The sequence below is a fragment of the Falco punctatus genome (assembly GCF_963210335.1).
Source record: "Falco punctatus genome assembly, chromosome: 4".
NCBI classification, from domain to species: Eukaryota; Metazoa; Chordata; class Aves; order Falconiformes; family Falconidae; genus Falco; species Falco punctatus.
In genome coordinates, this window is record NC_137583.1 from 104,129,353 (window position 1) to 104,144,441 (window position 15,089).

Consider the following 15,089-nt stretch of genomic DNA (forward strand, 5'->3'; position numbering starts at 1 on the left):
CGCGGAGAGGGAAGGCGCGGGCGGGGGAGGGGACGAGGGGCAGATTTTATTATTAATCTATTTTCCGGGCCTTTGTGGCTGTGGGGGGGAGGTCCCGGGGGTGAGGGGCAGGAGGAGGGGGAGAAGAAGAGGAGGAGGAAGAAGAAGAGAAGGAGGAGGAAGAAGAAGAGGAGGCGACGGCGGGAGGCAGCGCTACGGCGGCGATAGCGACGGCTGTTGTTGCCGCCGCCGCCGTGAGGTACAGGGACCGGCAGTCCCTTTAAACTAGCGAGAGCCGCAGGCCCGGCTGGGCCCGCCCGCTGCCTCCCGGCCTCGGGTTGGAGCGCGGCCGGCGGAAGGGCGCTTTTGTGCGGGCGGCGCGGCCCTCGGCTGCCCTTCCTTCCGCGGCGCGGCTCCGCCGCTCTGTCGCTTTCCTCGCCCGCTCCGGCGGATTGTTTTCCTTCGCTTCGGCTGCGCTCCCTGGCATGAACTAGGAGCCGGGCCAAAGCGGGTGGGGAGCCCTCGGGCGGGAGTGCCGGTGCGTGCGTGAAGGCGGGCGAGGGGCTGCGGGGGCGCCCAGGCCCGCGCGGCACCTGAGGGGCCGGGGCGAAGCGCGAAGGGCGGGCGCGCGGCGCGGCTCGGTGTCGGTGTCGGCGCCGGCCCTCTCGGTTGCCTCCTTGCGCCCTCGCCTCGGCTGCGGAGAAACGGGCAGAAAATGGCAAAGTCTGGAGGAGGCGGCGGCGGTGGCGGCGGCGGCAGCGGGGGACTGACTTGGGTGGTAAGTTGTGCGTTTGTGTTTTGTTGTTTGCGGGCTCTGCTTTTCTATTATTATTTTATAATATTAATATTGGCTTTTTGCGTCCCTTGTGTGTATGCGTGGAGGGGGCGCGGGCTGGCTTTAAACGAGGAAGAAGCTGACGGCTGGCGTGGAAGGGGATGGATGCGCCGCGGAGCCGCTCGGTGGAGGGGTCCGGGGCGCAGGGAGCGGGGGCAGAGGGGGAGGACGGACGCTCCGGGCTGCGTTTGGGGTGGGCGTTGCAGGAGGGGAGCTTGCGTCCGTGAGGGGCTCGGCAGGGCGCTCGGGACGGGAGGGAGAAGGTTGGTCTGCAGGCAGACAGGTAGGAAGGAGCCTCCTGCTCTGGGGGGAGCAGCAGGGCTGGCTGGAAGTCGCTGCCCTCCTATGACAGGCGGGCGGGCTGTCTGCCGTCCCGTAGAAGTCGGAGTTACTGCCTGTTGATGCTGGAGCAAAGTCGCCGCAGGCTGCCAAAGGGACTATGTGTTAATCCCAGCTTCTCTCGTAACTGTCTGGAAAGGCAGTATCTGAAGTTGGTAGATGGGCGGCAAGGAGGCTTTCAGGGACATTCAGGGGGCTGGAGCAGCATGTTGCTACTTTGTATCTGGAATGAAACATTATCTTCCAAAAGTTGTAACTCTGTAACAGAGCCAAGAAGGGGTTTCTTTACTGATTTAATGGAATGGTCCGAAGTAGTAACAGTTGCGAGGGTGCAGGTGATAACTGACTGTAGAACTAGTGAATCCTTTTTAAAAATCCGTTTTAAAGCCCTTTGAGAGTATTATCCCTGACTCAGTAGTGCAGAGGGATGCTCTCCTCGCCTGTACTAATAGTGGATGCTCTCTGGTTTTGGTAAGAACTGAGGAAGGAGGAGCAAAGATGACCTGAAGGGGTCTGGTTCAGCCAATCAATAACTTCCCTGCCTTTCTCTTGCTCAGTGTAGGGTTCGAAAGAGGGTAGCTTATTTAATGTTTAAGCACGAGACAGTATATCTTGATATATAGATGGTGAGGTAGCCACATTTTTAATCAGATGCATATACTTTACAGAGTTGGGAACTTTTAAGAAGTCTTGTTAAAGAGCATAGTAGCAAAGTTGTTCTTATGTTGTCTTTCTACGTCTTTGAGCCGTTGGAAAAGAACGTGAATAGCGTTATTAGGGTGAACAAATTCTGTGTATTCTGATTGTGGGCTATTTCTGTGGCTCTAATTACTGCATTTTATGTTGGTAATTTGCATCTTTATTTTAAGAAGCTGGCAGCATAGAAAGGTATATAAAAATGAGCAAGTTTCTGGGTGTGCCACTTGAAATTAGACTGTTTAGGTATGGGAACAGCCTAAGTGGAGAAGCTGAAATTATTCTTCTTTCCTTCCTGCGATACTACGTGATCTTTATCAACTGTGGTCTTTGGATAGCTCTTCAGAATTGTTTTTTACTGGCTGGGTTGGACCAAGTAATTCAAAGTTTTACAGCTCATATAGAAAACTGGAGAATGAAGTGTGAAAATCACCGAGTAGGCATTTTTAATGAAACGTGTTCTTAAATGTAATGGGGATGAAATTATGGTGAGTCAACAGTTTCCTACAACTGGAAGTAATCAAACTTCTCCTTCTCTAAAAGCAGTAAAAATTAAAGTGTTTTTGTTAACTTAGAGTAGTTGTAGGGAAATAATTAGATTTTAGTTAAAACTGTGTTTGCTTTTTTTTTTTCAGAAAACAGTAGGTGGTTGTTTCTCTGTCGCGTGCATTTTAAATGGTGAAGATGGGACTTCTGAGCCAGTTCCTAAAGCCAAACCTGTTCAATGCCAGTTGTAGAACACTGGCATACAAAAAGGCAATATTGATGTAGCAGTGGCTAGTGATTGGTTTGGTGTGCCAGGCTGAAAAAAATTCAGTTCAGGTGGTGGTTCATGAGTAGATACCATATCCTGGCTTTGAAATGAGTCGTACAGTGCTAGGGACAGTAATAGTGTCAGCCGTCCTGTTTTAATTGGCTCACCATATATCTGCTGGATGTGCAACTACTTGCTATTTGCTTGTAAGTTGTCTTGAAACGACCTTGACTTTTTTAGACTTTTTACTAGTGTGCTGAAACCACTAGGGTGCTTGCTTCCTTAGTAACGTATTTAGTATTGTTAGTGGTTTCTTAATAAGACCATGAGTTAAACAATTGAAGGGCAACCGAAGTAAGGGTAGTTCTAAAGATGAGGGAACATTTAAAACTTAGTGGGATGTTAATTTATGTTTCAAACTACCTAACTCTATATACATAACCTGGTGCTCATGTTTCAGTAAAGAGTTTTATGTATAAATTCAGCTTTGGTTGTGATTTAAACAACATCCTTGTTCATCTGTTCAGCTAACTAGGAAATAATTAAATGCAGTTGTGAAAAAGGAAGGGTACTTCCTGTGATAGAGAATTTACCTTAGAGTGAGTTTCTAAATGAGGACGACATACAAGCATCAGGTGATACCTGCTTTTGGAGTGAGTTTCTTAATGAGGACATCATAGATGCATCAGGTGGTACCTACATTCAGTTTTAAAAGCCAGATGTATTAAATGTTTGTGGAAACAAACAGCAAGTCACCTGTGTTTTCAACTACCTGTGACAGAACTTAAAGGAATGTAACTAGCAATGGTTAGCTGGTAAGTAGGCACAGTTAAAATGTTTGTTGGGAAAATCGTTTAGCATTATATAACTGAAAATAAACCAAGATAACCTCTGATTTATCAAATGCAATAGTTACTTTTTGAGGAGTGGGTTTTTTGTCTGGTTGTTGATTTATTATTTTTTATCAACTTGCAGTTTTGACCAACAGATTGATATTAATTAGTTTTGGCAGATGATTTCCAAGGGTCACTCATAGAAGTATGAAGTTGTATTGTTAGTTACAAAAGCCTGGATTTGTAACTAGAGGAGTCTTCATTGGTGAAATGTAATGGCATTTTTCTAATGCTGGAAAAACTTACTTAGAACAAAAGAAGTAATTCTTATTTTCAGCCTTTCTGTGTGTTTAGGGACTACAGCAAATGTAATATACTTAATTATTTTTTTTTTAAAGTGCCTTTTATAGTGGAAGTGAAGTCACAGCAAGTTAACACTGTGAAGTGTGGTGGTTCTGATACAATGGTAATGCCCAGAGAGCTATGGAAGAGTTTCATGCAAGCAGTACTTAATGATTTACTTCTGTCAATGATTTCAGGGCTTTCTCCTCAACCCTAAGGGCTATACAAGTCTAATAAATGGAAATGGAGACTCCTGATAATAATTTAATACTTTGATCACCACTTCCCTTTTCCTGCCCATTGTGAAAGGGGATAGGTTTCAGTTCTAGGAAATGCTAGCTTGACATGAATATATGCTGAGTGTTAATATGACTTTTTTAAGAAAAAATATCAGATCTGTGTGCTCTTTGAATGGAGCAGAATGGAGAAAATGTATTTTAGTAGATGGAAATAATGTATATATTTGGCTTATACAGGTTCATACTTGCTTTGAATAAATACTGTAGTTGTATATTAGTAAGTGAAAAGATGACAACCTTTCAAATAATCAAAATTCAGCTATTAGCACTTCAGTTTCAAGGTTTGCCTCAAAAATATCTTTTAACTTACTGTTGTCATGTTTTGTAGACAAAAAGAATATATATGTAATAGAGAAGATAGGACAGTAGGCTCAACAGAAAACAAAATGAAACAAGCACAGGCACACACACACCCTCCACCCCAACAAATAGTCCCCCAGTCCAATCCTTCTGTTAAAGGGACCTTGTCTGTCTTTTACTGTTTCATTTGGAAACAAATACTCTCAACTGTGATAAAAGGATAGCTGGATAGCTTTGTTTGACTTGGCTTTCATTTTTTTTTTTGAAAAGGATTCAAACAGGTCTTTCTTTTGAATAATGTCTGATAATTTCCAGTGATGTGCCACAATTCTTTTGTTATGGATTCTACATATGGTGGTTTCTAAATTTATGGGTAGGGTTTTTTCATCTGAAATCTGAAGTGGGTCTCTACTGTACCAAGGATCTGCCCACTGTATACTGAGCCCCAACTACTACTTTGATTTGGGAGCAGGGGCTTTTGGGCAGGAGCAAGACAGGAGTTCTGTTCCTCTGCCAGTATAGTGCTTGGAGGAAGAGTGTCTGGATATGACAGGGTGCCCAAGAGTCGTAGTGTATTACTGCTCTATCATGAATCTATTTCTATAAGCTGGCAGGATTCTGCCTGCCTAAAGTACTGACAGTTAAGCAAATGACTAGTAGTATGACCAAATCCTAATCCAATGTTCACTTTTTAGAAATAAGCATACTGTCCTAGAGGTGATCCAAATGTAAATAGTTCTTCATTCTTTTTATTACTGTTAATTACCACTTTACTAATTTCAAAAGCAGGAGTAGGTGGTTGTTCCTACTGCTGAATCACTTAGACCCAAGCTAAAGATCAGAAGTAGCTTTCTGTTGTTTCCACATCTTTATCTGGTTTAGGCCTTCTGTTTCGTTGGTGGCTGAAGCTAGGCCTGGAACATGGTTGTCGTATGTAACAGTTGTGACATACGTTGTTAGTTGCTGCCTTATCTTTCCTCCGCTATATTGTGGTGTCTGTGCAGGGGAGGAAAAAAAAAGTTTTAATGTTGTTGCCAAGTCATGTTTCAGTGTTCCTGGCTTGCCTTTTATAAGCATTTATCTTTTCTTTTGCTATTACCTTGACCCGGGAGCTGGGAGTGGTTTTGTGCCCTATGTGCTCCATGCTCCCCGCCCCCCCCCCCCCCCCCCCCCCCCTTTTTTTTTTTTATACAATAGGAGGGAGGTCATACCTGAAGTAGATGTCCCAGTGTGTTGCTGTTTACTTTTATTAAACATTTTGTAGGCTGTAAGTTATGTAGTATGTCAGCAGTTGAGGGGAAGTGGCATTCCCTCTTGCTCTTGTTGAGTTTCTGATGTTGGTGCCCTTAAGGAAGCAGTGTTGCAAAGAGATGTGATTACTCTCCTGAATATTCTAGTACTAGAGGGAAATGTTTGTGGCTCAATTTTTGGTGAGTCAGACACAATAGTTCTGAAGTGGTATTCCTTAGATGTTATGGCTTAACTGCCTAAAGAAAGTTGTTACCTCTTATCCTCTACCCTCCACACCAACACCCAGTGAAATACTTTCGTAGTCATCTTACTGGTCCAGTCCTGTCCTTCTGAGAGTGCTGAATAATGCAGGGTGAAAGAAGTGATAGAGATGGTATCAGGTACAGGCTTGGTGATGGAACAAGATCAGGGCTACTGCTTTGACTGCAACTGAGCCAGTCCTGCAGCTTAATAACATGCATCTTCACCCTGTGTATTCTGAGCTGGGAGGAAAACTTGTTCTGCTGCAGGTGATTGTATGCTGAATGCATAGGAGCGGGGAGGTAAATTGTGATAAACTCTTGCAAGGAATGTATGTCTTGGGGGAGGGAGTAGAACTGATTGAAAAAATACATGGGTTATTATGGTGCTTGGTGTGGTAGGTGTACATTCAAGCATGTGTACTCCGTTCTATCTGTCTAGATCTGTGTGTGTATACATTTAACTTCTAAGCTACCTGTGATGTATTAAAGAGTAAGGAATTTATTTGGACAGATAAAGTGAGCTTTCCAACTAAACAAGCATATATGTAGTTGAAGTTAGGCAGTTTAGGTTTGAAAAAGTTTATAATTTAAATGTAATATTTTATTTTCATAGAATTTATTTTCCAGAAGTAGATTTTTACCTTGCCTGCAAATGATCTCATGTGCCTATGTCCAAAAGCAGTCTTCAAATGCATGTTTATATTTCAATTAATAAAAAGCAGCACATGTGATTCATAGCTGATGGATATGAGTGATTCCATCCCTTAGAGTGGGGTTTGTATGTATTATAGATCACATAGAGAGAACTTGGAAATGAAAACTGGTACAAGAAACTCTAATTTTCCTCAATTAAAATAGTACATTTCTTGCAAGTCACCCACAAGGAAAGTATTATTCTGCACTAAGTAGTGGTTTTGAAAGTTTTCAAAAGCAGATTGAGCAAAAATATGTAGTTCTAAATGTGGATAATAGTGTGGAGAAGCCTGTTTTGAAAATTGTGTGCTTGGAGACCTAGAGGTGTCCTCTCAAATCAAGTACATATAGTGAAACCCAGGTATTTTGGAAGAATGTATTTTAATGCTAATATCCCAAATATAAAGTGACTAATAAGTCAAGACATGTAAAATGTTTTTCTAGAACTTTGAAAATAAATACTAAAATTTAAAGTATAATTTAAGTTCTAGAAACCAATGAAGATAACAAGATTGAACATGCCAAATGTTTGTTCTTGCAAACACAGGAGAAGTGTTCTTCAGCTCTTAGTAATTTTTCGTAAAAAAATTTCCTTGCCATTTTCTTCAGGTAGTTCAGTAGTGAGTACTCAAAAGGTTGATGTGAAAAGCAGGGAAAGATTCTTCCCCTCCCTGGTAAGTGAGGATCTGCTAGTTTTAAAACTTCAGTGTGATTGCATTTGCTTTTACTCTTATGATCTCTGTCCTTTTATGTTTTGAAGTGTGTGTTAAACTTTCTATGATATCAGCTCTATGATATCAATCAAAATATTGATTTCATTTAATAAAGCTATTTTAAAATGCTGTCTGTTTCTTAATGCAATTACAATTTACATATAAAAACAATTTGCCACTTAATGTACTGCTTTAATTTTTTATTTTAAAAAAATTATGAATCTGTGTATTTGTTACATTATACACATCTAAGCAATTCTGTTTTTTTAGTGAGTAAGAAAAAGGGCTTTAGCAAAGTTAGTGTAAAGGTTGCTTGAGTTAGAATTTTTGAAAGGTTCAGAACTAAACATCAGATCTATATTTTCCTTGGTTATACATATTTTAAAAAACTACCTTAAAGGAAGAAAAAAAATAGGTGTACAAGAGGATTAAATAGCTTAATCTATTGTGTGTGGGTACTGCTTTCCTGATTTGTGAGGTAGGATTGCACTTGAGATAAACAGTCCTCTTCTTGTGAAAGCTGTGTGTTTTGAAGAGGTAATGATTTCTCTCTCTTTTTTTTTTTTTTTTTTTTTTTTTTTTTTTTTTTTTTTTTTTTTGTGAATGAGCGCGCCTGGTTAGGCTGAGGCTTCCTGTTCGTTCTTTAAGACATTGAACAGTTGAGGGAAGAACAGGTGTATGAAAAACTGAACAAATGTTTGCATTAATGAGGTGGCAAAAAATCACACACCAGCTTTCTCAATATGCGAAGGAATCTTCAAGGAGAGAGAAGGAACAATATTGTCTTGTCATGACAAAATCACAGGAGCTAAGATAAAAAAGAAAAGTATTTATTTATAAATCAAAAAGCTGGGGGTGGGTGGGCAGGTGAAGCTCTTGCAACCAGATAACTTGATATGTAATTTTTCTATAAGGGTAGTTAGAATTCTGGGATCATCCCCTAAGCAGAGCATCTTTACCTATGAGAAAGGTGCTGTGAGCCTCACTGGCGATATTGGAAAGCAGCTGTCGAATCTCTAGTAGCTCTAAGGTATTTTGACTTTATAGAGAAGATAGTGTAGTAATGTATGAAAATTTCAACCTTGTGTTTATTCCCTTGCTAGTTGTGTACCATGGTATAAAGATAGAAGAGTGGCAAGATGTCTGGAGAAAAATAACACCAACTTAGAGCAGCTGATAGAGTTGTAGTGCACGCAGCCATTCGTGTTTGCTCCCATGCATCAACACAGAGCTCTGTTGGCTGAGGTAGTGTTTTTCATCATATGCTACTTAGTGATCCTAACTTAGTCTTTTCCACCACCGTTGTATTACAATATTGTCATGAAAACTTTGAAGTATGATGTCACAATCTTGGAGTAAAACAGAGGCAAGTTGCTTGGAGAAGAGCAATTGCTAGAAGTGAGGCAGTTACTCTATTGTGCTATTAAGCAGACCTGGGAGAAGATTTTTCTTAAACTCACAAATAAGAATCTGTGTAAGCACGTGAGAAATCAGCTGAGGATGGGAAGTTCCTTACCTGGGTTTGCTGGTGGAGGAGGGAGGTGGTGCAGATACTTTAGAGAAAGCAAACCCGGAATTGTATCATGTTAACCTGTTTTCCCTGATACTAATTAAATCTTTCAGAATATGCTATGTAGACTTTCTTCTTTGCCAGTTGAGTGATAGACATGTCAGGTAACAGAAAGATGATGAAAACACTGAACAATGTAAAAATTAATCTCAAAATATATTTGAAATTATTTTGTGATTTTTGTATATGGTACTTTTTATGGAGGGGTGAATTCTTCTGCCTGCCAGGATGCAATTCTTAAACTGCAAATTAAAGGGTAGAATTTTGATGGTCTTCAAGATCACTTCAGCACTTAGTGACCAATCCTGAAAGGTTTTTCATAGTAACTTCTGTAGGAATGTTGTGGGAGGATGAGTGGCTAAGGAAGGGGCAGTTCTGGAACAGTGCTCAGGCTTTTTCAACTTGTTGCTGCCTCTGTTTTCCTCCCCCTGAATTGCTCTAAATGTCTGGAACACCAAACCTGTGTTCCTTTCTTATAGAGTTCACTACAGGATTGAGACTAGAATATGTAATGTATTTGTGCAACATTTAAAACATTTCAAGATTTGTAAAATCTCCAGAGGAGCAGTAGATGTTGCATAATAGGAAATGAATGATTAACTCAAGCTACTTTTTTTAAAGAGCACTGGATTCATATTTAACGTGGCAGAAAAGAACAGATTTTGAAAATATAAAACACAGAAAATGTGGCTGTGTTAGCATAGGCACTTCAAATAATAAGAAAGCAGATGTATCTGTTATTGTGGAGCAAACTGTGGTAAGCTGAGAGGAAGCAGTGTGGTCATTCATAAACTTCTAGAGTTTGATGTTTGGGACAGTTTTTAAAAAGAAAAAAATGTCATTGACTTCCATGGTATCTTGTGTTAAGTGAAGAAGATGCTGTTGCTTTTCTGTTGAAGATTCTAGGGAGCAGACCCTTAATGGTTACTACTAATCATACTGTGTTCTTTTTTAGGTCGCATGTTAGAAGTACAAAACCCTCAAAGCTTACTGTCAAGTTAGTTTAGTATTTCAGCGCAAGGTAGACATGCAAATCACATAAAGGTATACCCATCCTAATATACCGATAGCTGTTACATTCATAAATGTTCAAAAATGTGATTCTGTTGTACAGTGGAGAATTACTTATCCAATGGCACTCTTCAGTAGGAAGCAACCTTTAATGTTTGGGCTCTCCTCTACCACTGCTGTAATGTAGCTAGTAATTCTGAAGCTGATTAGAAAAGACTGGGCTTTGGGTGTTGTGCAGAATAATATCTTCAAGTGGATTCAGTCACTTCTTCCAGCTCATTGCAACTTGACTCCTGTTACTGTGTTACTATGCCAGTTAACATGAGCTGAAAAACTACCCTGTTTGACTTTCCTGCTCTATGTATTCTCTTGCAGCATGAATGTCTTGAATGTTGTCTTACTCATGTCTGAAACTTTTTCTGCAGTTATTTTCTACAGTTCACTTATTAATACAAAGATAGTTCAGCAGAGTGAAATTATCTTGTGGTATAATATGGGTTAGCTTGGCTGTAGAACCCATAGGATCTGGAAGGAAAGATCATCACAGTGCTGTTCTTGGGATGTGGTATTTCACAAAAAGCCTGAATGGATTTCGGAGATTTTGCTCATCAGAGGGATCTCTTGGGTTGTGTTGTTCCCTTTCAAAGTAATCTTTTCAACTGGGAAATGTAAATGTGCTGAGAGCCTAGCATACTTTCACAGCATTCAAACTGGTGATACAGTTAAGCATTAAAAAGGGCAGGGGTATAGGCAACACTGAGTTATAAAGAGGTGCTGCCAGATGCTGATAACATAAAGTTCTGATGTCAGTACCCCTTCACTAGCCAAGAAATCAAGAAGTTGAGGGCTTCTGTATGAGCTGATTGATGAAACAGTGGACCAAACATATGGTCATTCAGTGACCAAACCACTTCAAAGGATTACTGTTACTCTGTAGGAAAACTGTCTTACATTGTCTTAAATTTTAACATGGATAGATTCCTTTTCTGTGAGAGTCTTACCCCCTACACCCACTCACCCCTTCCTTGTCTCTCAGTGTTAGCTGGAAAAACAGATTCTTAAAAGACTTAATTTGTTACCAAAGCATTCATAGATGTACTTTTTGATACTGGGTAAACAATATCAAAATTATAGTATTGGAATAGAACTTATTAGTGGATAGACAACTAAAAAATTTCAGACCCTTAAAAATGTAACAGTAAAATTCAGTTAAATTGTCATCATGCATGGGCAAATGTTAGACATTTGCTTTTAAAGAAATTGGTAAAGATCAGGATCTGAATGTACTGCTGATTGTGTCAAAACTTATGCCAGATAAAGCGGAGCTATTGCTGTAGTAACTTAATATAAGTGTAAGTAAATTTATATGTAAAACAATACGCATAATTTTCTGGTCAGAAGTAATTATAGTGTATGTAATATTTGTACAAAAGTGGTGGTGTTCACTTTTCAAAAGTCTTGTGGAGCAGAAAGCAAATCCATACATTTTCATGTAAGTCTAGTGTGCTACTGTGTTGTGCATAAATATCCTAAAATAAGAATGATTTTTTGTTTAGCTATTTAATAGGAAGATGAAGTGATGTAATGCTAAGCATGTAATTTTATGGTGCAACTAATCAATCTAATGATATCTGCTGAAGAATATGGGTATTTTTAACCTTATCCTCCTAGCTGTGTATTTCTGCTCTTTTCGTTGCACCACTACTTGTCTGATTCTCTAGCAAGCTTGTTCAGAAAAATAAGCTAGTAAACAACTAACTGCTTCTAGTTGATGAAAAATAGGGGGAAGTTCCATTTGTTCTTCGAACTGGCTTATTGTGAGGTTGGTTTGATTTCACTATATGAAGCAAAGAAGCAGGGGAACAGGAAAGAAAGGAGGAATGTTTCCCTTTTGGCAGCAATTAACTGTTTTGTTTTTCTATAACGGGGAGATCTGACCATCTTCAAACCATTCTATAACTGAATCATCATAACAAAACTTTATGGAATGCGATGTTTTCAGAGTCCAGAGCAAGTTCTCCAAACCAGGAGATAAAAAATTTAGAAATTTAAAATTAATAAGCTTGTTGGTCTCACTGGAGTGAGACTAGCTCTGGGTGAGTTTACTGGGAACTCTTTCCTATGATCATCAGCTTTGGGGAGGATATGAGAGAGAGATTTAGTTCTTGCTGCTAATGGTATGCAGTGGTCTATGGAAACTTGCTGTGGTAACAGGGAATTGTTACTTTTGTGTGTTTTCATCTTGGCAGGAGGGCCAAACCATTTGTTAAACACAGCAGGAGTGTGGTTTATTTTGAAACTCCCTCCAGTTTTGTTTTCGTGGTGGGAGGTATTCTCAGCCAGAGTTTTCTTTGGAAGAATTGCAAAATGTTTAGGTAACAATGTATTCATTATCTAATTTTTGAAGTCAAGAAGAGGCTGTTACGATGCAATATTTAACATCACGCTATAGTAAAGTTATCCATAAAATTGCCTAGAAACTTTCATATTGCACCTGTAAATTCCTTTGTGATATAGCATATCTTTCTCAGAAGAGATAGTTTTGTTTTGAACTGTAAGTGGTAGAAAATCTACCACATTCCCTGAATTTCAGTACTTAATTAACCTCCCTAGGTTTTACAGCTTAATTACACTCAGTATTTACTGTCTTGTCCCACTAAATGTGCTTATCCTACACTTTATTTAAGGGAATGTAGGACACATAGCATGTGCTTTTCTAAATTCTTATGTCCCAGGGCTGCATTTGCCTTTCAAGAGAAAAATTGTTGCATGTAGTAGTTTTAGGAGGTTAAGGCAGAAAAGACAAAGACCAAGTGAAGGTAACTTCTTGTTGACATACTAATGTCTCTGTTCATTTATGCTTTGCCAGTCTAGAAGATGAGCCCATTTTTGCCACCTAACATGGGGAAGAAAGAATGGGCAGGCTAAAGAAAAACGGGTATTTGGGGGTCTTTTGTTGTTGTTTGGATATAGTTTACAGTGTTGAGAAGATGACAACAGTGGTCAGTATAGGATTAAGTCTGTGTAAGTGGGGAGAGATATTAAAGTTGTTTTCAGGGTTTTCAACTTCTTGTGACAGTGTGAGATTCAGCTACTTAAAAGTGAAGCTTCCACATAAAGTAAGGAGTCAAACCAAAGATGTATATTCCAGTTATGGCAACACTGAAACTGAGGATGAAACCTAAGTTCTTTGCTGTTGTTTTACATTTTAGTCTATTTAGATAGGAGTAGTTCTCTGGGGTTGCCAAACTGTCCAGATCAAATGTGTATTAAGATTTAGCTGTATTAAGTGCAGCTATTTGCAGCGTAAGTAACCAAACTCAGCATGGTGACTCAACATGATTTTGAAATGCAAAGGAAGTGACATGACCCAGTTTTCATCAAAAAAGGTAATAAAAATCTCTGACTTAGTATGGATGTCATGCATGCTCAGTTATATGCAGAAATGTCAACGGATGAGACTGTAGGAATTAAAAAAAGCAAAATGTGAAGAAAGAAGATGCCAAACCCAAGTATATGAGTTCTTAGGCTGAAGGCAGACAGTAAAAGTCTTGTTGCCAAACTGTAATCTAATAAAGGCTACTTGGGTTCTGACTCCTGAGATCGCAAAAGGGAAGAACGGCTATAGCTTTCACACAGTACTAGGCAAATTTACAGCAAAAACATATCTAAAAGAGAAACTCTGCAGTTATACTGGAGAAAGTACTTCCCATAATGAAATATAGTTATGTTAGCACACACAATAGTCTTGATACAGTAAACTGAGCAGCAGCAGCTGTTAACTGAGAATCAGTATGTTTTTCCATACAGTTACCACTATGCTGTGTGTGTTAAGTGTTGAAAATGCTAGCCGTATCTGAGAGCTCAGTATGAAGTGTAACTGGGTATCTATAAAGAAGAATGCACAGTGCAACAGGTTACAACATTCCAAACTACTTAGGGATGGTCATCTTGTTGGCTTATACATGTATGTGGATGTATGTATTTGTCATCAGTCTGGAGGGTTAGGAAGCATGAAAGACTATTGGGAATCTGTAAAGTCTTGAATGTCACCAGAATGTGGGGAAAGTCAAAGGGTGTCTAAAAAAAATAATATTGAAAATTGGCAACATGAAGTTTGCAAAACAGACCCTGAAAATTGGGTAACCTGTTACCAAACAAAAATCAGACTTACTGTGAAGCAGAAGACTTAAGCCCTTTGTGACACTTTGTTAATTCTCTTTAGGGGTTTTCTCGTGCAACAACAACAGCTGGTGCTGTTTTGAAAAGTGTTATTGGAGCTTTAACACTGAAGATATTTCGTACAAGACAGAATACAAAAGGCATTATTGAGACAATTGCAAAATATACAGAAGAGACTGTCAGTTTAACACTGCAGTTCAGTGCTTACTCAGTTAAAAAAAAAAGGGGGTGGGGGAGCTTTCCTGGTATATTTACTTGAATTTTTAGTAGAAACTCAGCAGATGAAAGCACTTTTTAAAAATATATTTGTTAAGTTATCAAGGAAAAAGTAATGGGAAGACTGTTGGATATTTGTATCCGTAGATATGTCATGGATTTGGTGATGAAGAATTTCTCTCTTTTGGAATGAGTTCTAAACATCACTTGAAATCTAAAAATGTCCTTCAAGATGGAGATACAGGGATTTGGCTTGGTCTTCTGTTTGAGTCCAGCACATCCCAAAAGGCTGGAAAACTGCAGTTCAGCGGACTTCTGACGCTTGCATGCCTGCATAATAATATTACGTTGTGTATTGAATGCTTTCTGGCTTTTGTTTTTATGCTTGTGTTTCAGTAGTGTGTTAAATTTTTAAGTGTTTATAATATGAGTTTATTGTAGGATTATAATAATAATGGAGGATTGTACAAATAAAATCTGTCCTGCTCAGTGACAATAAAATTTAAATGTTTAAGTAGATCATACTGAAAAGGTGTTTGTGATGTCTTAGTAAAAACTATAGAATTAAAGTTCTTTAAGACTACTCTTCTCCTTTTTCTTTCTTTTTTTTTTTTTTTTGTAATAATCACTGACCAGGAAGAAAAAGTGTTATGCAGACCCTTTCTTTGTTTGGTTCCTCCCCTCTTAACACACTAATTGGAACATGATAATGTGTTTTATGAAAGATAGACATAGCTGTCACAGAGAGTAGGGTAACAGAAGTTCTTTACTATTGCTGGGTTAAAGCAAACTCACTACTCCCCAAGAAGTGACACTTCTGCAGGATTAGCTCTT

General features: G+C 39.3%; 1 protein-coding gene across 4 annotated transcripts in view; it reads left to right on the forward strand.

The window, feature by feature from the left end:
* The first annotated feature begins 156 nt into the window (after positions 1–156).
* TOP2B (DNA topoisomerase II beta) overlaps positions 157–15,089 on the forward strand; it is a 65,197-nt gene continuing 50,264 nt past the window's right edge. For all 4 annotated transcript variants that reach the window (XM_080385034.1, XM_080385036.1, XM_080385035.1 and 1 more), the window contains exon 1: positions 157–757. In XM_080385034.1, the coding sequence (XP_080241160.1) occupies positions 695–757 (63 nt within the window). In that variant the 5' untranslated portion in view covers positions 157–694. The remainder of the gene's footprint in view (positions 758–15,089) is intronic.